We start from the raw sequence: 27217 nt of genomic DNA, 5'->3' as shown, positions 1-27217 counted from the left end.
GTATTCATCCATAAACTAGATTCCAACTTAACGGTACAATTTAATTTAATGTGGTTTAACAAAGTAGTATTAGTCTCAACATTGTGATAATTGATTTGCTATAAGAACTTCGGGGGTTATTTTTATTTTTAATAAGATGTACCGCTGAAGACTAAAATTGAGATTATACTAAAATATATAACTTTATTTTCTTTACCTAAAATTGAGACATGAAAGGATGTAATCCTTGAAAATGTACAATTGTAAGAAAAGTAAATATAGTCTACACATATTGGTAAGAAAGGTCAAAGTCAAAGATTATCTCAACAAGAAAGTATAATATGAAGCTTTTACAAAGTATATTAGTAAAAGTTCGAATACAAAATTCTCAACATGCCATCAATCATATAGAGTGTTTTATTTCGCAGTTCAAGATCTTCAATTCCTATAAAGTGTTTTATTCAACAGTTCATATTGAGCTGACAAGCATTGTAAATATTTATTATTCTTTAAAAAAAAAGCCTTTATCTCCTCACTTATAATTTCAGCCATGGGACCATTCAAATACCATAATACAAATATATTACCCTTTCTCATAGGTTTAATTATAGAAATTATATAAATATATTATATTTAATTTTTTAATATGATAATAAATAATAGTTTAATTTTTTTAATGAGATTTAGTAGAAAATAAACTTATGTTAACATACATGTATCAGTTTTAACCGTAAAAATAATAAAATTTTTAATAAAATGATTAATTTACAATTTAATCTAACATGCAAAAATTTATTTATTTATTTTTTTAAATAAAAAATAAAATACAATCCGATTATTAATATAACATCTTTTATAATATTTTTACCATTCATTTCCCTTTCATTTTTACTTGTTTTAAAAAGAATAAAAACAATTGACCAATCTCAAAATCTCAAAGTAACTTTGTAAGTGTAAGAATCAAGACAGTCAAAGTTTGTACAGACTTCACTCTCAGCCCACCACTTGTTTGAAGGTTGTTTCTTCCGCTTTTATTAATGACCCTAATAATATAACAAGTTAAGTTGTTCTGTTAAATTAATTCGTATAATGATTTTCCCTAGAAAATTCGTATAAGATGAATATGAATTCGTATAATAATGTACCCTAAAAAGAACAAACTTTCCCCTAATGATTTTCCCTAGAAAATTGAAGGCAAAAATAGTCAATTCCATAAACTTAAAGACAATCCCCAAAAAAAGAGAACATGATAACACCATATAAGTATAAATAGTCATGCTAGGAGGAGCATCGACCGCCGGGGAGCAGTTAAAGAAACCATGTGGCTGCATTGCAGATACCAATGGTTAACTTCTACATCACGCTTCTGTCAACCAAGTTGTAAACTTACTATGTTGTGAACTGAACAGTTACTAACGCTGCTAAAAAGAAAAGTGAACTAAACAGGCTTGAAATGCATGATCCGGACTTGCGCTCCTCTTCTAAGAGTTGGGATACATACGAAAGCACAAATACTAGAATTTTGAGTAGGCTGTCTACGTCAAGCATTTTGTTTAACATGCAAGCCTACCACGATAGCGATTTGTGTCTAAAGAGGACAATGTGTAGACAACATCTTCAAAAAAAACAGACGATGGACAACTTTCCGAGTCCATAATAAGATCCTATATATCACATGTCGGTAACTAAAAGCTAGTAAATCAAAAGCAATAAACTTGTATGAGATGGAGTAACCTTTAACTTTGATATAGTTATGAAAATGATGAATTAACAGAAAAGGAAAAAGAATGTTAATATATTCTATAATGATGAATCAATTAAGTGATGCAAAGAGTGAATGTTATTAGGATGAGTGTATACCGTAAGCATAAAGCCAATGCGATCAACCAGTTAAGAGAAAGAGGAACCAATCAGGCAATCCAGAAATGGACAAGAATTTTTTTAATAATAACTGAATATGGATCATTCTACCACTCCAAATATAAAATAATAAGTTCAAATTTTAAGTTTTTGTAGCAACACTTACCAAAATATTTTAACCAGATTGGTTATGGAGCATAACTTAAGCGAAAAGAAAAGGGTGGGTGATATTTATATTCAAACTTATGTGGAGCAAAACAATTTGTTACAAAAATGGCATGTGTGTTTCCCTGCCATGGATGCATCCAAACTAAATCCACATCACATTTCCAATGGCTTACACAGACTCCATAATAGGGTGGGTGTAGTCTTAAGGATAAAACTTTTCCATGACTCAGATTTCCCACAAATTCACCCCCACTATTGCGCGGAACACACACTGTCACTTCTCCATTATTGGGGTTGATGGAGTCTACAACAGACTAATTGTCTGCTTGACTGTAAAGTACATACATATATTCATTTTGAATAAATCTCATTCCACCAGTAAAGGTGAGAAATTGTCCATGCTTTATTTCCCAGTTTTGGAAATTTCCAAACAACACTCTCCGTGTTCAATTTGTCCCCTATTTTCCTCTAACATAATTCAAGGGCAAAGCCGCAAATTTTATAGTGAAGGGACAAATTGAACTAAATAATTTTGGGAGCCAAAACAAAAATTTAATCTTTCATTAATTAAATTTTATCAATATGTAAAAACTTAAATAAGTAATTTTACCAAACCAAAAAGATCTATATCAATGTTTTTGTAGCGGCGCTAAGCTATATCAATGTTTCATGCGGTACAAGAAGATTATATGGATTATGGAGGCTTAAGAATCTTCCAATAATATTAAGCATTATAAACACTAACAAAAAAATCTTTTTTTTAGGTTCTCAACTTCTTAGTAGGTTAATCGTAATGCATAATTGCATATCTTCTACCAATAATATGCTTTCTTATCAAAACTTGGTAATCGACTCATGGCAGAATCAAAATGTAGACTTCACATGCAGTATAAAAGAGAGGGAAAAAGGCACAAAAATCGGCAAAAATATGCATCTATAATTGAAATAACTTAATCTCATGGCAGAATCAAAATCGATTTATGTATGCCAAGCCATATAGAGATTATGATACAGAAAAAAAAAAGCCAACAGATCAGAATCATCATGTTCACACAACAGATAATCCAGAAATGGAAAAGAATGAAGGACTTGCCTGGGCTTTGAAACGCTGATTTTTTTACTGATTTGAGTGAGATCGTTGAGATACTCTACAAGGTTCTGCAATTGTTTCTTTCGATGAATCAGTAAGGAAGAAACTCGTTTAACCATAAAAAAAATGAAAAGGCAAAAATGAAGATGATATGAAGAAGCAGAAGCAAAAATATTTACCTGACCTTGGATGAGGGGGAGGAATGCCGGAGTTGAAGGGTACGTGAAATGGCTGTCGATTGAGAGTGTTTTTGAGGTGAAGTTTTGGTAAGGGCAAAATAGGATTCCTGAAGCAACGATTAGCTAAACGGTGATGGGGGAAGGGAATAGAAATCCCTAAAAATCTCTGTTTAAGTCCGGAATGGAATATCTCCGTAATAGGGTATTCCATTGAACCAAACGTTGGTTTATGCGGGGCTGCAGAATAGGGTGGTAATAGGCATGTAATGGCATAGCCATTACATCCAACCAAACATGCCTTTAATATTTTGGTGTCATTGAGAAATAGCCAAATGTGTTGGCTTGGGATAAATACCTTTAATTTTGTATAAGGCATTAGATAATGGTCAATACTCATTTTGATATTTATAAATCGAAGATGATATTTTCATTGATGAGTAAATTGCACAAATGAAATGTAATGGTCTAAATTCAAAGTTATCGGAAAAGTGATTTCGTAACCACAAATCCGATTTAAAGAGAAATTTATTTCAATATTTTTGCATGAAAATTGATATGATAGGAAAATCGTATGAAAATATTGATAGAAAAATTTTACCGATTTAGTGGTTAGTTAGAAAAAGAAATTATTGAAGAAATTGGGTAAAAACAAGGTATCGAGACTTCTATCTCGTAAAACCGAGTCGAAAATAATTTTATAAATATTTATGAAATGTTATTAATGTGGTATTAAATTTTCGTTAGGAAATTTTAATGTTTGTGTAGTCAATTAAATGAAAAGGACTAAATTGTAATAGGTGTAAAAGTTGCTAGAATGATTAAATAGCTTAAGAGTCTAATGAGAAAGGATTTAAAAGGCAATTAGACCCAAAATTTATTTGGGCTGGACGTCAAGGGTATGAAATCAGTAGAAAATTAATAAATTAAGGGTAAAATTGGAATATTGCAAAATTAACTAAAGAAAGCTAGGACTAAATAGGAAATATCTAGATTTCTCTTCATTTCTCTTCAATTCCACCAGCTAAAAACGCCATAGAAGGGTTCTCTAAGCTGGTATTTTATAATTTTTGTACCAAGTGAGTTAATCCTTGCCTTTTTCTTGTAATTTTTGTGTTTCTAAGACTTTTACAACTAGGTCCTACTATTAAATTCATTAGTTTTTGATTTCATGGATGAAATTGAAAGTCACCATGGTTGAGTTCTGTAAGTTTATGATGAAATAGAATGAAATTAAAGCTTTAATTTGTTTATGAGATGATTTTATCAGGTAATTTCAATAGAAATTAATTTTTAGGACCTAATTGTGAAAATGCTTGGAATTAAAGTCTATTGTTGAAATTATGATTCCTAAAGGTTGTAAACTAGTTTAAGGTGATAGAATAAAATGTTAATTGAGAAAAATCATCTCAATTGAGAGGCTAATTGAGTAGGCACGAAATTATCATTTATTAAAAGCTTAGGGGAAAATTGGTAATAAACAATTTGCACAAAAATAGTTTGGACAGTAGCAGTAGACTAACTTTGAAAAAATCACCATAAATTGTAGAAATCGAATTAGAAGATGAACAAAATATGGAATTAAAGCTTATTGAGTCTAGTTTCTCATATAAGAAATAGTGTAAGCAATAGATTTGTAAATTTTGAGATATAATGAATAATTTTGTGAGACAATGTCAGAATGAATTCGGGTTCCCCTGTTCTGACTTTGAAAAATCATAAAAAGTTGAAGAAAAACAATTAGGGGCTTAAATTTATATGTATAAAGTCCTTAATAAGCCTGTTTTTAATAGAAATAAACGAGAACATCATTTGAATTTTTTATGAAGAGATAACTAACTTTTAGTGAAGAAGGGTCAGAACTGTCAACAGCAGAACAGGGGTGAATTTAAATAATAAACTGTACTGATTGGCTAAACCAAAAATTGTGAAAATTTTATGGTAAGAATATATGTGAGTCTAGTTTTAGAGAAAATTATCGGATCCTAATTTGGAGTTCTTTAGCTCAAGATAAAAATAATTTAGTGACTATGACTCAAGTAGACAGCTTTGAATGAACTATAAATAATAGTTGAATTATAGAGAATGTTGCATATGAACATGAAATATATTAAATTGATAATTAAATTTATTTATTTAGATCCAGAAGATTCAAATACGAAGCTAGATCGAGGAAAGGAAAAAATTCAGGATTAGTAGATTTTTTTTACAAACAAGTATCAAGGTAAGTTCGTGTAACTTGAATTATATTCTTAAATTGCTTGAGTTGTATGTTATTGATGTAAATATGATTTGAATGTTCATTGTATGAAAATTAATGAAACATTGATATATTTGATAAAATGGGAAGAAATCTCGTTTGAATGAAAGGAAAATTTGATGGATCTCTGAAAAGGAATTAACGGTAAAAAGGATCTAGCCCGGACGGGTGATCCTATCCTGATATAGCCCTCCCGAAGAATATATGTAAAATGGATTTAGCCCGGACGGGTAATCCGAATTAGGGTCTGAATTTAGCCTGGACTGGTAATTCAGATCCAAGCTAATTAGAGTAATTGTCGTTGCAGGGGATTTAGCCTGGACTGGTAATCCCGCTGTAAGGATGAGGTTCGCGGGAGTGTGTTCTCTGAAATGGAAATGGGCGCACATGAATATGAATTGACGGACCCGGAATTGTACACTAAAAGTGTACCTCTGAAAATCCATCGAAATTCCGATAAATTCAACGGGATAAATATGGAAAATAATAAGGGAATGAAAATCATGGTATTGATGAGTACATCAATCATGGTATATAATATTGGTACATGGAAATTATTGTACTAACTTGAATGTTGAGTTTGTGCATATTAGGGTAATAATGCATTGAATGGATATAGGAATGTTTATTGTATTGTGTTGAAAATATTAGGTAAGTACAATTTTTGTTACATGAGTTTACTAAGCACAAAGTGCTTACCCCGTTTCTTTTTCCTCTATTTTGTAGTGTTAAGAGCTCAGAGGTCGGATTTGGTCGGAGACACATCACACTATCAACCTCAGGACTTCGGTATATAAAGAAACTTTATTTTGGAAATTAATGGCATGCATAAGCTAATAAAGTAAATGATTCTATGAAATGGATGTAAGGTCAGCCAATGGTGTGGTTAACAAATCTTGGTTTTGTTACGTGATGAGGTTATCTTATAAAAATGCATGAATCTATCTTGAAAATATGTTGAATTGGATTGGTTGATTTGGATTGGTCTCGATATAATATTGTAGGGAAGGTTAGATATCTGTAAAGGGATTATATTGAGTTTTCCTAAAAAAAATTAATTCGTAAACTCCAGTAATACCTCGTACCCTATTCCGGCAATGAATATGGGTAGGGGATATTACATGAAATGTTGTCCGTTGCGGCTATATTGGCTATGTGATGTGCCCTTATATTGGTATAGAGTGATTTTATGCAGGTTATGTATGTAAAGGTGGAAAAGAGGTTTGGTAAATAGCCTCATTTTGTCCACACGGGTAGATACACGAGCGTGTGTCTAAGCCGTGTGTGACACATGGTACACCACATGGGCGTGTGATCCGGTCGTGTGTCCCTTGCACGTAAAATTTGCAAGCCAGTATGTATGGTAGTAAACACACGGGTAGAGACATGACTGTGTGTCTCAGCCGTGTGAAGGGCACAGCCAAGCACATGGGCGTGTGCCTTAGCCGTGTGACCCTTAAGAATTGCTGACGTCAGAAACAGAATGTTCAGGTTTTTGCACACGGGCTAGAACACAGGTGTGTTAAGGCCGTGTGAAGGACACAGGCATGCATCAGGCCGTGCGAAAACCCCTGTAGGTGTGAATTTAGAATTTATTCCACATGGGTGGAGGACACGGACATGTGCCCCTGTGTCTAGTAATATTTCTCAGAGTTTGTGGGAAGATCCGAATCATTCCCGAATGGTTTTGAATAAACGTTTGGAGCCTCTAGGCCTTTGTTATGAAGTTCTTGATAAATATCAAAAAAATTTTAAATTTGACCTAATTTGGTGACTCGAAAACGTGTGAATGTATGTGTGCAAGTTAGGTAACATCTCGTATTCTGTCTCGGTGTGGGGTACGGGTGTGTGGTGTTACAGAATTTGATATCGCAATACCTAAACTCAAATATCGCGATACCCAAGCCTAACGCAACAAAAAAGTTTGTATGAGTAGTTTTTGTCCAACGACTACACAAATAAAAATTAGGCACCTAAGAGAATTTTGGCTCAAAAGTTAAGACTGAAATCATCTATTTAAAGCCACTTTTAGCTAAAAGAAAAAAGCGAGCTTTCACTTTTGTTTCTATAATCTTTTTCTTTAGTTTTAGGTTATTAGGCTTAGAGTTTCTTTTCTTTTCATTTCATTTTTAGTTTAGGTTTTCTCTTTTTCTTTTTTTAGGTTAGATTTTAGTTTTGTGTTTATTTTTATCATTAATGTTAAAGATTTTGTAAACAACGATGAACAAACTCTTGGGCTTCAATGGAACTTCATCAATTGAGTGAACATTTTCTTAAACCCTTTGCTTTCATTTTATGCCTACAATATGTTTGATAAAATGTCTGTTTGGGATTTGAGTTTGAATATGTGCTAAATTTGTTGGATGATTGATTGTTTAGTTGTTTGTTAGCTTAAATTGATGTCTATATTTGATTGATTGATTGTTCTATTATATTGAAATGCTTAATATGCTAGAATTGACGCCATCGATGGGCAGAGTGGTCTTCGTGGGTGTTTCTCAAGTGGCTTGTTGTACCACGTGTCTTAAGTCGAAGGGATATAACAACAACGATAAACACTATAAAATATTTTAAAAAGTATTTTTCTACCTTACTTTTCAAAAACACTTTTCATTCTTACTAGTTAATTTACTCTAAATCAATTCAACTGAATTTAATTTACTTAATTAACTGACTTTTCACTTACCCTTTTGATTTGAACCCAACTTAACTCCAGCCGACTCTTCTATAGATGCTACTAACACAAAGTTGAATGTATTTATAAAAATTCCTTCCTTACGAAATAGGTTAGTATAAGTACGTATTAGTTTCAGTATAAATTTAATGTGTCTATCGATGTAATATTGATTACTTAATTTTAAATCAAGCCAAAAAGTCAAAATATTAAACTTTTACCTTTTGAAAAATAGCATTTTAAGAAAATTACATTTTTATCCTCTATTAAATCTTATCTTCTACGTCATCATGTTTTAAATTCACATTTTATCATTTCAAAAATATGTTTTTTAATAGAAATGATTAAACCACATCAAAATTTTCAAAAATACTATTTTTACTTAATTTATTTCATAACTCCCGATCCAAACCCAATTTGGTCCGACCCGACCCTTACGTAGAAAGCTACTAATTCTATAGCTGACTCTATTTATGAAAATCCCAGAAGTGCCTTCATTTCCTCCCTTTCAAAAATTCGATCCTTAATTAATGCGGGATTTCACTTGTTGCCGGAAATGGCGAAGAGAAAGCAACTTGAAATACAATTTATAGGCGAAGATGAAGAAGGAACTTCCTGTATGGTAACTCATTCCACTGTTTCAGCTTCAGGTATGTAAATATTTTTCATTTACTCTTTTCTTCCCCGTATCTCCTCAGCTTAGAAGCTATAAGCATCCACTACCTTGTTTCGTTTTTTTTTATTACTTCTTCTAATGGGTCTTTCATCGATTTGTGTAATTATATGAAAATGGTTTATGCGATCAGGTTCCGTCAGGCGTCAGTTGTTTAGTAGTGTAGATCTGTGGTATTGCATTTGAATACTATGGTAACTTGTTAGTTTTAGGGGTTTATTAATTAATTGTATAAAAACAAAATTAGCCCTAATATTTAGCTATTTGTCACTTCGGCTTTAATAAAGAAAAACTAATTGAAATATTAAAATTGAATAGCATTGAGGTGATTGCTTGCATGCAATTTTATGTATACTTCACTATTAATATGAATAACTTTTTAAAATATTTTTGTGAACTTTTTTGGAATTCGTTGAATTTTTACGAATTATAAATGGATTGACATATGAGTGACCAACTTGATACCATTAAAGTTTTAACCAGTTTTTTTTTGTCCAATGGGAAGCATTTTACCAAAATTTGAAGGTTAAGGGCCAAAGTAACAAAATGAGTAGATGTTAGGGTTAAATTTATTATTATGCTTTAATTAATTTATATTGGTTACAGTATGCTGTTAATTTTTTTTAATTTGATAAAATTTACTATATAGTCTCTATATTTTTAAGTTAAAAAAAATTAAATCTTTTACTTTTTTTCTAATTTAAAATTTTTAATTCAATCATTGTTAGTATTTTTGTTAAAATTTACCAACTTGGCACATGGGTTAGGCTGTCAGCATATTATGTGACATATAATTAGCAAAAAATAATTATATTAAATTGACAAATTTTGATAGAAAATGTCAATGATAATGATTAGACAAGGATTTTTAATTGAAAACGTGGGAGGATTGATTTTTGAACTTTTAAATTAGGAGGATTAAATTTCAAATCTATAAAACTACAGAGACTAATAATATATTTTAACCATTTATAGTTATTCATTTTATTAAACCTACATTAGCTAAAGTTAATTTATTTAAAACCCTTATAAAATTATAGTAAGAGCTAAATAAGTTGGAGGATGTTTAAGTATTTTTAGATAAAAAAAATTTCTCTGATCAAATTTTATATTTAAATAGTTTTTTATTTGGACTTTTATTATTAATCATTTAGATAATGTGTGTCCCATTATGTATTTATTTAATAATTTATATGAGCATTTGATATGGATTATTCTTAACTTTCTCTAGTTTTGTAAGTTTTTTCTTATGTTTGGAGTTACTTGAGTGAATGTGTTGGACATGCAAGTATTTTAAAGAAAACTATGCTTAAGTTTCTTTAGTGTTATAAGTATTTGATATAAATTTTTTATTTATTGAAATTAAAATACCGAAATACCCCTCTCAAGATTTTGTAATTGTGATTTTAATTTAGAAAATTTAAGCATTTAACTAAATTGATGTATATAATTGACTTCTGACACCAATTCATTTAGTTCTTTTATTATAGTATAGATATAGTTGTTGGAACTTTGATATTATAATCTACTTTGAGCATTAGCTCGTCCTTGAAGTTATGTTGTTCGGACTCTAATTTGAGTTTTGGATATATGGACATCTGACTTGAGTATCTTTAAGTTATTTTACTTTATTTTATGTATTTGGAGAGCAATGTCCCTATACTCAAGTTTGTAACTGTGCCAGACATGGGTATAGGACACAAATACTTCGTAAAAAGGAAGAGTCGGAACAACATAAATTTGAAAACAACTTGTGAAGTGGAAAAAATATTGTATATTTAAGTTGATTCATCGATGTTTGCTAGGTCGTTTCTTACGTAATAAGAGGAGAGTTAACGCCAGAAACACCAGGCAACAAGGGATGTTAAATAGCAAACAGTTTTCAGATTGCTTTGAGTATGCCCTTCTTATTTGAATCTCCTGTCCCTCTCACTTTTTTTTCCCTCTTCATAATCTTGAGTTCATGCATTGTTTTTAGGAAAATATGGAAGATCTTCCCGGATAATCAGAGGGCTTCTTTTACTTACCTCGATTGCTTGTGGTTTTCATGGTACATGGATGAATTGTTTAAAGAAAAAGTGTTGGTATGGATCAGTAGGAAACATATTTTCACCAAGAAGTATGTTTTCGTTCCGATATTGCACTGGTGAGTATCGTTTTCCCGACTGCTAAACATATTGGTATTATGCAATTTTCAAGGTACCCCCTCTTTGGTTTATATGAATTTGTGATCCTTTGTAGGAGACATTGGAATCTATTGATATTCTGCAACTTTGATAAACCTTTGCAATCTAAAACTCAAACAACTTGTATGTTATTGCTTGATTCAATGCAAATGAGTGGCCCAAGACGGCTCGAACCTACTATTAGAAAGTATGAGTCTGCAACTTGTGTCGGAATCCATATTTTTTTTTGTTGCATATCTATTTCATTGCTACTTTCTTGGTTTTAATTCCAGGTTTCTTCTAGATGTATATGAAGCTGAGAAGAGGCCTGTAACAAAACAGGCAATATCGAAAATTCCACTATTGATACCAAAGGTGATGATTCTTTGATGTCTTGAAATCATTTTTTTTTCATTTTTCCCACTTTTTATTGGCTTTTTGTGCCTGAAGCAAACGAAAACAATCAGGTTCCCCAACAGAGAAATGGTGAAGATTGTGGTAGGTTTGTTCTTTATTTCATAAGTTTGTTTATGGAAAGTGCTCCTAAAAACTTCAGTATCACTGGTGGATATCCTTACTTTGTAAGTTCTTTTTTTCATTTTTGGTACTCTGTAATTAGAGGGTTAGTACTTACACACACGGTAGGGACATATAGGGGTGTAAATGAGACAGCGGTGCTCACAAGCTACACAAGTTCTACTTGAAAAATATTCGAACTTGATTAGATAATTATCAAGTCGAGCTCTAGCTATTGGTCGAGCCGAACTCAAGTAGCTCGAGCTATTGATAGAGTCGAATTTGAGCTTAGTAATACTTGACTCAAACGGTTTGCGAGCCTTATCGAGCTTTTCATATTTTTATATTAATAATTTACGTTACTGGCCTTGATATATATTATTAACCTTAAGCTTAATTATTGAACCAGATTTGAGTACAAAAATAGGTAAACAAGCTTAATTGAGCTCGAATTTAAAAACAAATGTTCAATCGAGCTTAAGTTGAGTATCAAGCTCTCAATTTTAAGTCAAGCTCGATTTTGGCAATATTCGAGTTTTGCTAGGGTTATTACACCTCTAGGGACATACACACACCATGTCCACTAAAGAGCTGCCTTTAAAATGGGCTTTCCAACTGCTCCCCTGAAGACTCTAACCCGGGTGGATTCTATGCAGTTAACATCTCTAGGCACCATGCCATTAGTGGATTTTTTTCCCTTTAAATTGTCAATGTTTCATTTTTCTGGGAAATTCTGTAATTTCAGCTTACATTGGATATAATATATACGTATAACACTTTTCGTGGTAAACTACAGATGAAGGAAGACTGGTTTGCTCCTCAAGACTTTGATTGCTTTTGCAAGAGATTTAAACTCTTCAGCTAGTGAAATAAACTCTTCTTAACTTTGACTTTTACATATGGACTATATTACTTGGATCGGAGTCGAACTATTTTACTTAAATTATGAGTGCGATTGTCAAATGTAGGTATATAATCGACACGAATATGTTCAACTTTTAATTTTTTAACGTATAGCTTGCCTTACATATTGACCATGGTAATGGCATTGGGTATTGACAATGTTACTTAAAACTCATTTGGTACTGACAATGTTAATGTGATTGTGTTATGCATGCATGTGTATATATATATATATGTATCCCCAACACATATATGTTTTTTTCTTTTCTTTTTACAAGTTTTTGGAGTCTTTGGAAGAAGATACCTCCTTATTGCTGGAAAATTTTGCTTTGCAAGGAAATTTTTTTTCTAACGTTATGGATCTGTTCAAATAATACAGAATAAAATAATTATACTTTCTTGCAATTACAAAGAGTTACAATTCTCTAGACATGTTTAGTTAAAGGGTGTAATTATATTGTAATTCTCTATATCATATTTGGTAGTATAAATTGTAATTATACAATTTTATAATTTATATTTTGGAATAATATTTAGTGTACTACTAATAGAGTTGTTCGAGGGTTAAGCTATTCATCTAAGTTTGATGGTTCACTTGAAATATGAGATGGTTTAAATAAGTAGATAAAACTCAGAAAATTAACTTGGAAGTCCACAAAATTTTTGAAACTCAAGCTTGGCCTGATTACATATAAATTATATTATAAAAATTACATTTATAAATAATTAATATATAAAAACTAGCCCAACCCAAATATTTTAAATCTAAAGTCGGAACCCATCCTAAACAAAACCCAAGACCCAACCCAAACTCAAATAACTCTCAGTTTGCTTGTCTTTTTGTCATGATTGCGTTTGCCAGGTTCATCTTGATAAAACAAATCAAAATACAGAATCAATAATAAGAAAATTGTAATCTGAATCGGTTAGAATTTTAAATAATACATAATGATGGCCTTTAAAATCACAATCCGTCAAATTCGGAAGCACTTCTTTTGATATAAATCAAAAAGAAAATTTCCCAAATTAAGTCAAAATGTCCTTACTTTTATTCCTTCTGATTTCAAAGTTAAATTTATTTAGTTATTAGTAAAAAGGGGTAAAAAACTGAACTAAAACTATAAAATTTTACTCTTCTTTTTATCGACAATCTCAAATTTTAGTTGACTTTACTGTCAATTTCCTCAACTAAGCATCAAAGTTTTTGCTGTAAGTGTTATTTAAACTTTTAACTTGGTAAAAACATTTGAATGGCTTGGAACATTTTGTGCATTTTAAAATTTCTTTTAAAAAAAACTTATTGGTGGGGCTGGAACAAGAACAAATTATCCATATTTAAATAGGGTTGGGCTCAGATAATACATTAGATTCATATTTTAGAAGGGTCAAAACAGAGAATGATAAAAAATTATTTGTCTAGATCAAGTTCAACTCGACCAATGAACAACTCTATTTGTCAATAGAGTTTTTTTTAACTCCACGAGCAGAGTTAGAGGATTAACTAGTGTTCTGTAGAAGTATAATAAAATATTTAAAAATAATATTAAAAAAAACAAAACATAGTATTTTTTAAGGTTGTTTGTGAAATAAAAAAAAAACACTACTAGTCTACCAAATACTAACTATTATATTTAAAAAAAATATTAATTATTATAAAAAATTATCACTTCAAAATAGTAATAAAAATTGAAATGAATTCATCGTATGTTAGCTAATAAAATAGTCGATAATATAATTACTAATAAAAACAACAAGAAAAATAAACTATCATATGTCATTTTATCTAATTGCTTCAGCATTGGCTATTCCCTCTTTAACATTTAACATATATTTATTATCATCATTTGTTGGTCTCTAATAAAGTTCTTCATCATCTAAAACTAAACATGTATCATTAAAATTGTCAAAATCTCTTTCTTCCATGTTCTTCTCAAAGCATGAATCATTCTAATTTCACTTATGAATAAAGTAATGTTGTTAACATGAGAAATCTTTTTTAGAACAATAATGTTCTATTAATCACATTTTAAAGTTTTAAATGAACCAAATTAAAGAATTTGCCAAAAATCTAAAAAAAAATGTATTATTATAAATTTAATTTTTATATATTATAAATAACATAATATATAAAAAAATTATATAATATAAAATTATAAACTTTAAAATATAAATTGGATTGAGTTAGACTTAAATATTAAATATTCACATTTGAATTCATATCATATTTTAAAAGGATTAAATATTTTTATTTAAATTTATTTTGAGCTTAATAATTTTATCAAAACCCTCACAAAATTCGAACCAATATTCAGAGTCAGGTGAATAATCTGGCCATAAAAGAATAATTCTTTCCAAAATAAAATACAATAAATAGCGTCAAAACCAGGCGCGCGCGAAGCACTCTCCGGCTCACATTAGAGTGGCCGCCATTAAAAACCGGATAAACCACCTTTTCATTTTTCACTTTCATTTTTCCCTTTAAATAATAAAACCCAGACAAGGGACAGCCAACGGTACCTTCCAAAGAAATCGAAATTTTGACTTATGATTCTCATATACATACCCCCAGCCCCCAATATCTCCCACAACCTTCCATTTACGTCTTAACTGTTGAATGATCAATTTCCATTTATTCTTTTGGTTTTTGAATTTTTGAGTTTTTAGGGCGAAAAAAACAATGGCGAATTTGCAACTGGAAAGAGAGACTAGCATTGGGATGCAAGTGGAAGATCTATGGGATGTTCAAGAATCAAAGCTTAATCCTACGCAGAAACTTAACGCTTGCTTTGAAAACATCCCTGTCTCTGCTTTCCCTCATACTCCTCAAGGTTTTAATCTTGCTCTCTTTGATTTGGCTTATGTTTGATTTCTTAGAATCATCAAGAATTCTGGGTTTTTTTTTCTGGAGTGTGGGTTTGATTTGGAATAAGAATTATAAATAATTTGAATTCCTTTTTGCAATTTTTTAGGGAAGGATACATTTGCTCATTTTTGAAACCTTTAGGGACCCAAGGGGGTATTTAGTAAAATTCAACTTGATTAATTACTTATATATACGATTCAATCAATTCGAAATTTAAAAAATTCCATGTTTTCAAATCGAACTCACCCTAGTTAAATCAATGTTGTTAAAAACTAGCATTTAGCTTTAATTTCAATAATTTCCCTTTTAAACTCAATTTTTTTTCAATTGTATCACCAATTTGTATGAGCTATGGTGCTGAATTGATGATTATCGTATATTTGGAGGGTCTTTCGATCATATACCGCACTCCTGCCCAGAATGTGCGAGACACCATTACTTGAAAAATGAAAAAGAAAAAGTTTGAACAACATAATATAAGATGACAAGTTCTTGGAATTGTAGGAGGTAATTCTTTCTTGGGTTACCATTGTCTTAATCTTTTTTAAAATGGATAACTATCAAATTTATATATAATTAATACACGAACTTTGATATAATGGCAATTATATACATTGACGTGTATATATGAAATTTTAAGTTTGATTCAACCGCAAAGAAATGAATAATAATATTTATATTAGATTAATATAATTGTTTGTGTATGTAATATATGAATGTAAAATGGTGCTAATTCGATAATTTTGTCAATGATTTGTGAAAACTGAATCAAATCAAAATTTAATGTATAATGGTGTTAATTTGATAATGCTGTCGATGCTTTTAAGTTTAGTTTCTTCTTGGTTAAAAGAATTGAAATTATGTTTCAGGGATCGAGATAAAATCGGATGCGAGTTTGGCCGAGGCTGTTCAAATACTTGCCCAAAACAAGATTCTTAGTGCACCAGTTGTCAATGTTGATGCACCTGAGGATGCAAGTTGGATTGATAGATATCTTGGCATTGTAGAGTTTGCAGGCATTGCTGTATGGATTCTCCAACAGGTTCAAAATCGAAACCCTTTACGATCTCTTTTCTCTATAAGCTTCTATTTTCTCGAGGGTAATATCAAATAGCAGCTCGATAATATCTCATTCATCCACCATGGAATTGGAAAATAGCATGCTGAAGAAGAAATATGATAGAATTTAATATTAGTTTCTTAGCTTCTAAGATCATGCATCCGTGATTATGCTGTTTAGGTTGAAAATTGAAACCTCTGACGATCTCATTTCTTGATAAGCTTCTTTTCTAGTGAAGAAAATATCGAATAAAAGCTAGATAACATCTCATTCATTCACCATGGATTTGGAAACTAGCATGTTGAAGAAGAAATATGATAGAATTTGATCTTTATTTCTTAGTTTTTACAATCATGCATCCGTGATTATGATGTTTAGGTTGAAAATTGAAACCACTTAAGGTTTCTTTTCTCTATAAGCTTCTTTTCTATTGATGAAAATATCGAATAGTTGCTCGATAACATCTCATTAATCCTCCATGGATTCAGAAAATAGCATGCTAATGAAGAAATGTAATAGAATTTAATCTTTACTTCTTAGTTTTTATGATCATGAATAAATGATTGTGATGTTTAGGTCCAAAATGGAAACAATGTACGATCTCTTTTCTCTATAAGCTTCTTTCCTATTGAGGAAAATATCGAATAGTAGCTCGATAACATCTCATTCAGCCGTCATGGAATTGGAAAATAGCATGCTAAAGGAGATGGTAGATTTTAATCTTTATTTCTTAGTTTTTATGATCACGCATCCGTGATTATGATGTTTAGGTTAAAAGGTAAAAGTACCATGGAAGCTCTTGTACTAAGAATCGGATTGCATTTTGCCTCTTCTATTAAAAAATTGACAAATTAGTCCCTGTAAGTTAGATCAAAGAAGCAAACTGGACATTTTATTAAAAATTATATCTATTTTTACTATTAAAAACTGGTTTCTACACATGAACATAAGTTACACTTGGCACATTAGGTGTAACTATTTGGGTGTAACAATCTGGTTATTTCATCTACTACGTCAGTTTTTAACAATATAAATGAATGGAATTTTTAATAGATAGGACAAGTTTCCTCTTTGATTTAATGTATAAGGACTAATTTGCCCATTTTTTGAGTAAATGAAGTAAAATGCAATCTAACTCCTAATACATGGGCTTCCATGATACGGTTTGCTTATGATCTCTTTTCACTATAACCCTTTTTTTCGACGACAATATTGAATGGTAGTTTGATTATGTCTCGTTCATTTAAAATTTAATCTTTTCATTCTTAGTTTTTGTGATTATACATCCATGAGTATGATGTTTAGGTTGAAAATCAAAACCGCTTACAATCTCTTTTTGGTGTAAGCCTTTTCTTTTCCAAGGGAAATATCATATAGTATCTCGATAGCATCTCATTCATCTGCCATGGATTTTGAAAATAGCATGAAGAACAATAAATAAGATAGAATTTAACCTTTCTTTTTTAGTTTTTTGTAATCATCCATTCATGAGTATGATGTTTATGTTGAAATTGTGCCATATCAAAACTCGTGCCTGTGTTGCTTCAACTTTTCGTTTTTCTTAAGTTATCTGTACTTGATATATATTCGAACATGAGAATGGGGATTTTGCCCTCCAAACATACCCGTGTTCAGAAACATATACCAAAGTCCAAATAACATAACTTGGTAGTGATTTTCTCTCTTTATTGCCTACTATAATGCATTGAATTTGATATATCTTTGTTTATGGTTAAACTACCTGGTTGGGACTCAGGCGTTTCCTTTTACTATATAGGCTTAGGAGCAAATTAGTCCCTTTAGTCTTTATACTTTTAATTTTGAAGCAAATAAGTAAGAGTGAAAATGGAAGATCATTAAAAGAAATGCTAACTTATTGTGTTTTAAGATGACATGAAAGAAAAAGTAAGCAACTTGTTCTTCTTGTGTTTTACAAAACGTTGAATTTGATTACTTTGCTTCAAAATAGAACGAAAAGGGACTAAACTGCTCACTCTTTAAAATGAACTATATATATTTTTCATCCAAGCTTTGCTCCCTTCATCTACCAAATTGAAAGTGAAATTTTCCTTCTTTTTTACAGTCAGAACCACCTTCACCTACAAACCATTTGCCTACCGGAGCTGAATCTGCAGTAGCTTCTGCTAACGGAATGCCCTCTTCTGCCGAGCTCAGGACTTTAGGCTCTGAAGATGCTTCAATAACTGCTGGAGACTTTTTTGAGGCTCTAACATTCTCCGAGTTCTATAAGAAAACTAAGGTTGTACTTCTAATTCCCATTACGGACTTTTGCTTGCTTTCTCCTTTGCTTGTAATATCCATGTTAACTCATGAGACCATATAGGTCCGGGATATCTCAGGATCATTCCGCTGGGCACCGTTCCTAGCTTTGCAGCAATCAAACTCGTTTTTGACCATGCTGTTACTGCTTTCAAAGTACAAAATGAAGAGTATTCCCATAGTTGATCTTGGTGCTGGAAATATCAATAACATCATCACACAATCGGCTGTGATTCACATGTTAGCGGAATGTACTGGGCTTCAATGGTTCGAAAGCTGGGGAACCAAGAAACTTTCCGAGATTGGTCTTCCTACGATATCACGCAATCAACTCGTTACAGTAATTTTCTTGTCCATTGCCATTACTCAAAGGCTTGAGCATAGGTTTAAAATCGGATCGCATTGACCAGGAACCGGTTTGTTTGGCGGTTCAACCCTAGTTGAACCTGTAAAATCAGTTGAGGTGCCCTGTTCAATCGATTGAACCGGGACTGGAGTTCAACCGATTCGATCTTTAGTTTGGTTTTTTCATCATGCTTGATAGTCCCAGGTCCCTACCTTTCACGAGAGCTAGCTAGGTTTTGTGATTTCTTCATGTTCTTCTGGTTTTCATCTCTTTGCATTTAGAGCTCATCGGAATCGAGATGTTAGCAATCTATATTTCTATGCTAGGTACATGAAGATGAACCAGTGCTTCAGGCATTTAGGTTAATGAGGAAAAAGAGAGTTGGAGGCGTACCTGTTGTCACTGGTGACGGAAAAAAAGCTATTGGTAACATAAGCCTTAGAGACGTACAGTTCCTTTTAACTGCTCCGGAGATCTACCATGATTACAGGTCCGTGAATAAATTATACTGCAACATTTCATTTAATCATTTTTAAAAGTACTATTCTGCGTTGATATTTCAATCGTTTTGTGAATCGTAGATTGATCACGGCAAAGAACTTTCTACTAGCAGTTAAAAACTACTTGGAGAAACACGACACGAGATCGCCAATGTTGAGTGGCATGATCACTTGCAAGACAGATGAAACCATCAAAGAGTTGATCCAAATGCTCGACTCCTTGAAGATCCAACGAGTGTATGTCGTTGATGATGACGGGAATTTGGAAGGAACGATCACGCTTCGGGACATCATTTCGAGGTTAGTATATGAACCACTTGGATACTTTGGTGATTTTTTCGACGGCGTGTTGCCTCTACCAGAGAACTGTAGGGTTTAAGAATGATCCGAAGCTTGGTGTTTTGTACGACTGACTTCCCTTCTCTTCGTGATTCTGGTTATTTCGGTTTGCTGTCGTGTTTGAGACGGATCGGACATGCGGACTTTGTTATGTAAGGCTGAACTTTTGTAATTTAGTTGCTTCTGGGTTTGTTAGGTTCCAATTTTTGTGTAAATTTTGGTGTCTTAAAGAACTTGATTGAAATAAAATAAGAACCCACCTTCTTGTTTTCTATACAGAAATGGTATGAAATATTTATTAGTCCCAGTATTTAGACAAAAGTTGAAATTTAGTCCTTATACTTAAAAAAAGTTACAAATTAAGTCCTCTTACTTTTTCATTTAAAAATTTCAGTCCAATTTTTAACATCGTTAGTATTTTCCATCAAAATTTACCAATTTGGCATGTTGATTAGATTGCCCTCATGTGATGTTATATATGATTGATAAAAAATAAACATATTAAATTGACAATTTTTTATAGAAAATTTAAACAACAATAATAATTAGAATAAAATTTTTAAATTTCAAAAAATAGAAAAATTAAAATTTAATTTTTAAAGTATAAGGATTAAATCTTAAATTTTGAACAAATTCAATACTAATCGTACATTTTAACCTAAAAATTAACATTGATTCTTTCTACCGTTAGAGCTAAAAATAGTATTTATGTAAAAAAGAAAATCTTGCTAACCTCAAAATATCATGTTCATTGCAAGTTATTTTATATATATATTGGCTATATTGTCATTAAATTGTCTCTCTCTATTATTCTTATCCTGATTAAAATATATTAATAAATTTGAATTACTTGTAATAATATATTCAAAGTTAAATAATTATGATATATTATTTAATGTTAAATATAATTCCTAATGTTTATATTTTTTTGTCAATTTGACCATTGTTTTTTTTTAAGCTAAACTTGTCTCTCAACATTTTAAAAAGAGTTAAAAGATATCATTAATCTTTAAAAAGAGTCGAATTATTATTTTTTAACATAAATACTAACTAAAACTTTTTAAATATGGTAATCCACATGTATTTTATGCTAAATTTTTTGAACTTTTATTAACTTCTTTTTTAGAACTTTTAAAATTTTAATTTTTTTTTACTATTTTAAAATTATTTGTTAACATGATATGTAAGACAAACAATGTCATGTCAACATAAAGTATACATACATTGCCACATAGTTGTTATGTTACCATCATCAAAAACTAATATTTTAGTTAACATTTCCAATAAAAAAAGTGATTCCTTTTTTTGAAATGTTAATGGTCAAATTTAACTAAAAAAAATTGACAAAAGGTATAAACATTGAAAGCTAAATTTGACATTATACCTATTCATATAGTGATACAAGAAGGAACAAGTATGGAGGAGAGAGTGGTGGATGCTGCAAAAGTCAGTTCACCTAGTTAGGACGGAGAGTCGGAGGTTATAAAGAATGAATCTGAGGAGAGTGTTAGGGTTGAGAGCTGAAGGTGAGTTGGCAGAGTGTAGGTTTGGGATTCTAGGAGAGTCAATACCTTCTTCATCACTTTTGGAGATATTTATAGTTGAGGGTCCCGTGTAATATGATGTTAACGTGTTGGTCTTGTCATCTAGCCATCATTATGGAATAGGTGGGACAGGTGTCTTCGATGGGATAAGAATGTTTGTGATGAGACAAATCACATTATTTGTTCAAACTTGATGGTATAGGGCAGTTGAGCCCACGTGGTGTTTGATAAAACCAACAACTTCATGTTATAGATAAAAGCTTGGGTACTTGGATGTCCGATGGCTCACACTTGTTTGGATGATCGTTCCGGGTGAGAGGCTTGAAGGTGACCTTTTAGCTTATTAATATCTGGCTTATTGCTTGATTGTCATTTTGACTTGCCATGTGTCCCTGTGAGAATGAGGTATAACAAGAACAATTATATATAATCTTACTTTTTGCCATTTAAGGAAGTAAAAAACAACTAATAATGATAAAAAATTGTTAGCTTTTGTATCAATGACCATGTGATTCATATTTAGTTGTCCATGGTTGGACATAAACTTGTTCAATGGTCGAGCTAGTCACCCAGGTTCGAAGGTTTGTTTGAAATTTGAAAGGGTTTGAACAAAAATATTAAGTCTAAAAAATAGACTTGGGTAAAATAGTAGTCTCATTTAAAATATGGGTCGAGCTTGGGCTTGAATATTCAAACCTAGGCCTGACTTGACCATTTTTAAATTTGGAATATTTTATGCTATATAGACCTGATCATGGGTTGGGCCACTCGAAATATGAGAGGGTTTTGGTAAAAATATGCCCGAAAAATAGGCTTGGACAAAAAAATAAAGCCTGTTTTAAAAACGGGCCGGGCCTCGGTTAAGACATTTTTTGCTCAGGCTTGGCCCGAATTCACTAAAGGACAAAAAAAATTGTTTTTTTTAATATTATTTTCTTGTTGTTTTCTCCTTATTTTGCTACCATTTTTCTATTATGTTGCTAGTATTCTGTTGTTATTGTTTGGATATTGCATAAAACTTATTTTATTATTAATTTGTTATTATTTTAAAGACATTTGTTAATTTTGTTATTATTTTAGAGACATTTGCTTGTTAAGTTGCACTTGCATCCTATCTTAGTATTATTTAAGTATACATATTTTTTAAAATTTATTTTCAATTTGTTGAGAAATATTTATTTTGATATTTTTAGTATTTTTGATGTATTATATATATTTTAAAATTATATAAAAATAATATAAAATTAATACGGGAGGGCCAGGTCAGGCCCGAGTTTTAGTATTTTTATCCGGGTTGGGCTTGGGCAAAATTTCATGCCCATTTTTCGGGTCAGGCCGGGTTTGGGCCTAGCAAACGGGCCTAAATTTTTAGTTGGGCCCGGCCCGGCACATGGACACCTCTAATGCTATATTATTTATATGTATTATGCAATTTATAACATATAAAAATTAAATCTATAGTGATATATAATAATATTATAATGGAAACATTAAAAAATATTAAGATAAATATATAATAAATAAAAATGATATAAAATCATTAAATATTAAGTTAAATTAAAATAATATAAATATACATTTTAAATATTTTTTTATAAAATAATATAGAGGCGATCTTGAAATGAGCTTGGGTTAACCATTTGTAAATATGAGGAAAATTTTAGGCCCATATTTCAAGTTTGATCAGGCTTGGATAAATATAAAATGTGTTAATATCATACTTAGATTCAGCCTGACTTATAAACAACTCTAACCTAGATCACTGCAATGTTGAACAATTATAAATTTCAAGGTAAACTACATTAGTACTCATCTAGCTATATATATATATTTGCTTTTTATCACTTAACTATAAAAAGTTATAAAATATCACTCAACTATTAGTAATTTTTTTTTTAGTCACCCAACTATTTTAAATTTTTAAATATTTTCATATTACATTAACCAGCTGGTGAAAAAAATCAAATAATTAGATAATTAAAAAAAAACTAAAGACCCTAAAATTGAATTTTTTTTTTAGCTTACCTGCTTTCTCTAAAGTACAATTACAAATTTAGCATGAGAGCAAGATGCATACTCACCTCTCCACGTGTATCAAACTAGTGGAAGTATTTTTATTTATTTATTTATTAGAATTAGATTTATTTCGATATATTATTTTAGATTTATGGGATAAATCTCAAAATTATAAATGGATTATAGTTTAATGTGTAATCGTATACGTGAACTTTAATTTTGTATAATTTTATATATAAAATTTTGATTTAATCTAATTCTTGTAAATTATTAACACAACTATTGATATAATATAATTTTATGTTTATATATTACATACATAAATAATTATATTTATTCAATATATAAATAAATTGATGAATTTATTTATTTAAATGTGCATGATTAAATCAAAATTAATATTTCAAGTATACATTTGAACCACAATTAGAGTTTCACGTGTATAATTACACCAAATTAAAATTCATATATACAATTACACATTAAATCAAAATTCATGTATAATTTTAAGATTTATCTCTAGATTTTTTAATATTATTGAAAAAATATTTAATATATGTATATAAAAATATTTACTAATATCAAATAAATTATACTAAATAAAATTCGAATATAAAGTATTTATGTACCAGTACAATGTTTCAATAAATTTTTTTATTCTTTATTACCATAAAGATAAAATGTTAGAAATTTTTTATTTTTTTAAAAATTATTTATTTTCAGTGTAACCGTAATTGAACGAAATGGATAGATACGATCTATACATATTAAAGTTTTAAATAAATTGATTACATCCCTTTATTATTGAAATAATATGCATCGATTAATATGACCACTCACTACATTAGTTCAAATTCCCTTTTTTTTCCCAATAAATTTATGATTGTAAAGGTAAAACTCAAATAGAATGTATATTAAAATAGAAATGGACTGCATGAAAGATTTGGATTTACGATTTTACTTTTCATTTTAAAATCATATCAATTAACATCTCGGTCATCACCTTCCCTAACCCCAGCACCACCGCCGTCGCCGCCTTATTCCAACCACCGTTCAATAGGTACACATTCCAACTTATGCCTCAACTTCCAATCAAGCGCTTGGCATCCACGAGAGCAGTAATGCACCGTCCCACAAGCCGAGCACCTCCTAAACTCATGCGCCCTCGTCTCCGGTCTCCCACACCCTTTATGAGAACAAAGCCTTAGGCCCTCACCCATCTCACCCAACCCTAACTCGAACCATTCTTTCAAAACACATTGACCGGGTGCCCCTCCGAAGCCGGTTCATTACTCATCGACGAACATCCCGAACAGGAGATGCAATTAAATTGTTCATAGTTTAAACCGCGGTGATGGTGGTGGTGGTTAGGTTGCTGTTTGACTAAAGATTTTAGCAACGACGCGAGTTCTCGCGTGTTGGCTTGCATGAGTAACCGGCGTCCGGCCGTTATATTTTGGCGGATGCCGTAACCGTCTTGAAAGCAATGGCCGAGCTCACGGAGTGCGTCCACGTGGCCAAGGAAAGCTGCTCGAGCGCATAAAGCTACTCCGGCTTGGAGATCCTTATCGGTTCTGGAGCCACCGCTGCCGTTGAATTGTATGACCGCTAGCGAGTATAAAGCTGGCGCGTAGGATTTGATTGCTGCTTTGGCCATTAACGACATCCCGCTTCCTCGGTTTTGTAAGCAGTAAAATCGAATCTGTAACGGCAGTAACGCAAGTTAAAGATATTTACTAAAGTAAATTTCGGGTTAATTCCATCATAGATCCCTCAATTAGGAATAAATTTTAAATTAAACTTCATAACATTGCAATTTAATCATCAAAGTATCATCTCAAGTAACGACAAAAATACTATTATTTTATAACATAAATTTATTTATTGTAAGAGTATTTTTGTTGTTCATTTATTAGGTTTGATATTACTATTCAACAAGACATCGAAAATACTCTTGCTTTAAGATGTAAATTATATTATTTTAAAAATATTTTTATTTTTTATAATATAAAAATTAAATTGATTCTAGACGGGTCAATTTGATCCAATCTTTATAATACAAGAAATTCCCAGTTACTTCAACCTGTTAAAGTAATACTTGAGTTTTGAGGAGTAAATTGAAAGAGCAATATCCAATTTAGAGGGTAGTTGCAATTTTTTAAAAAACAAAGTAAAAAGATTCAGATAAATAGGATGTATAGGGAGTAACGGAGTACGGACCATGCCAAGAGTGTAACAAGCTTCAACGTTGCCGGCGATGACACAGTGTATGAGAAACCGGTGAACGGAATCGGACCAATTTTTAGCTTTCACCGCCAAAACTTTTGATCCAACATTTGATAACACGAGTTGATGAAACCCTAAACTCTTAAATCTCTTGCATCTGTTGAATAAATTTTGAATTTTCCATTCAGAAAAATAAAATGAAAATGAAAATGAAAGGAAAAAATAAAGAAAAAGATTCAGAAGAAAGATAATTAAAATACGTTAAGAGAGCATTGATGAAATCAGAAGAAGAAGCCGCTGAAGAGCTGAGCTTGCAAAGAACGGAAACAACGAGATCGTCAGGTAATTCATCGAAGAGATTTGGTTCGTTGGCGGCGGCGATTTTATGAACGGTTCTTCGCTTTGATCTCCTCGGTGAGATTCCTCTACCATTTTCTTCCATTTTCTTGGATTTTTCTTGGCGATAAAATAAATAAGAAAATAGAAAGAAAATGCAAACGCAATTTCAAATTTTACCTCTTTATCTTCCTTCTTGTACTGCTTATATGAATCTCATGATTTTGATTTTTTCTTTCTGGTTTTTGCTGTTTTTCACATTAAAAGCCAAATTCCATGTATCTATTTATTATAATTATAAAATAGGTTAAATATGTTATAACTCCTTATACTTTTTTGTAAATTAGAATTTAATCTCTATACTTTTAATTTTCAAAAGAGTTCTTTTACTTTTTAAATTTCAAATCTTAAAATTTGACTATTAATATTATTAAAATTATTTTATTAAATTTAAGTCATTATAACGTTTTCTTTTAGATACATGACTGTCAAGTGAGTATTTTTTTATTTTAAAATATAATATCAATAAATTTAATAAAAAATTATTGTATTAACAAATAAACTTGAATTTTGAATTTTAAAAAGTAAAGAGATTAAATTTTTAGAAATAAAAGTATAAAAATCAAATTTCACATTTATGAAGAATATAGAGGCTTATGGCATATTTTAACCATTATATTGGTAAAATAAAAATGCAAAAAAATAATAATAGGATAATTAAATCGAAACTAACTTATTCCACGAAACAAAATTATCAAATAAATATATTTATAAAGAAATTATATAAATAAAGAGGTTTTGATTAAAAGATAAAATATAAATGTTGAAAATTATAAAAATCGGCAATTAGCTAATAATTGATTGCAATGGTTGATTTGACTAACTGATTGTATTAATTGATTTGACCAACTGATCCTATTAACTAATTATTTAAAAATGTTTGGTAAAACTTTACTGATTTTGTAAAACTTAATTGATAGTTGATATGTGTAACATGATAAATAAGGACATGATATATTTTATTATTAAGTAATTATTTGTTTATAATACTTTAGTCTTTATTGAGTGAAATTAGTGAAATAAAACACTATTACCAATGGATTAAAATATCCATTATGGAAATTATTAAGTGAATATTTTTAAAAATTTAAATAAACAAATTTTAGTTTATATCTTGGCAGCATGTGGTAAATGGAGTAATTTTTTAATAAACATGATCAGATATATCATTCTACATATCTCA

General features: G+C 30.7%; 2 protein-coding genes and 1 pseudogene across 7 annotated transcripts; 2 read left to right on the top strand and 1 right to left on the bottom strand.

Annotated features, from left to right (window-relative positions):
- Positions 1–8557: 8557 nt before the first annotated feature.
- Positions 8558–12672, top strand: LOC107941032 (ubiquitin-like-specific protease 1D). 6 transcript variants are annotated; one of them, XR_001695533.2, is made up of 7 exons: positions 8558–8857; positions 10686–10776; positions 10859–11026; positions 11122–11253; positions 11339–11420; positions 11496–11626; positions 12358–12672. XR_001695533.2 is itself a non-coding variant. In XM_016874541.2 (7 exons), the coding sequence occupies exons 1-7, from the start codon at positions 8764–8766 to the stop codon at positions 12424–12426; spliced, it is 750 nt and encodes a 249-aa protein (XP_016730030.1). In that variant the 5' UTR covers positions 8558–8763; the 3' UTR covers positions 12427–12672. The 6 variants fall into 6 exon arrangements, 5 of the variants coding, with proteins under 5 accessions (XP_016730030.1, XP_040973326.1, XP_016730033.1 ...); XM_016874541.2 differs by having other exon boundaries at positions 11513–11626; XM_041117392.1 differs by lacking the exon at positions 11122–11253 and having other exon boundaries at positions 11513–11626.
- Positions 12673–14802: 2130 nt separating this feature from the next.
- On the top strand, positions 14803–20126 carry LOC107941050 (SNF1-related protein kinase regulatory subunit gamma-1). Its single transcript, XM_016874562.2, has 6 exons — positions 14803–15292; positions 16197–16369; positions 18471–18647; positions 18732–19007; positions 19340–19503; positions 19595–20126. Exons 1-6 carry the CDS (start codon positions 15142–15144, stop codon positions 19890–19892), a joined length of 1239 nt encoding a protein of 412 aa, XP_016730051.2. The 5' UTR covers positions 14803–15141; the 3' UTR covers positions 19893–20126.
- Positions 20127–24259: 4133 nt separating this feature from the next.
- LOC121232047 (F-box protein At1g67340-like) lies at positions 24260–26226 on the bottom strand (annotated as a pseudogene).
- Positions 26227–27217: the final 991 nt, after the last annotated feature.

This window comes from Gossypium hirsutum, chromosome A07 (assembly GCF_007990345.1).
Source record: "Gossypium hirsutum isolate 1008001.06 chromosome A07, Gossypium_hirsutum_v2.1, whole genome shotgun sequence".
NCBI classification, from domain to species: domain Eukaryota; kingdom Viridiplantae; phylum Streptophyta; class Magnoliopsida; order Malvales; family Malvaceae; genus Gossypium; species Gossypium hirsutum.
This window is presented reverse-complemented; position numbering and strand designations above follow the sequence as displayed.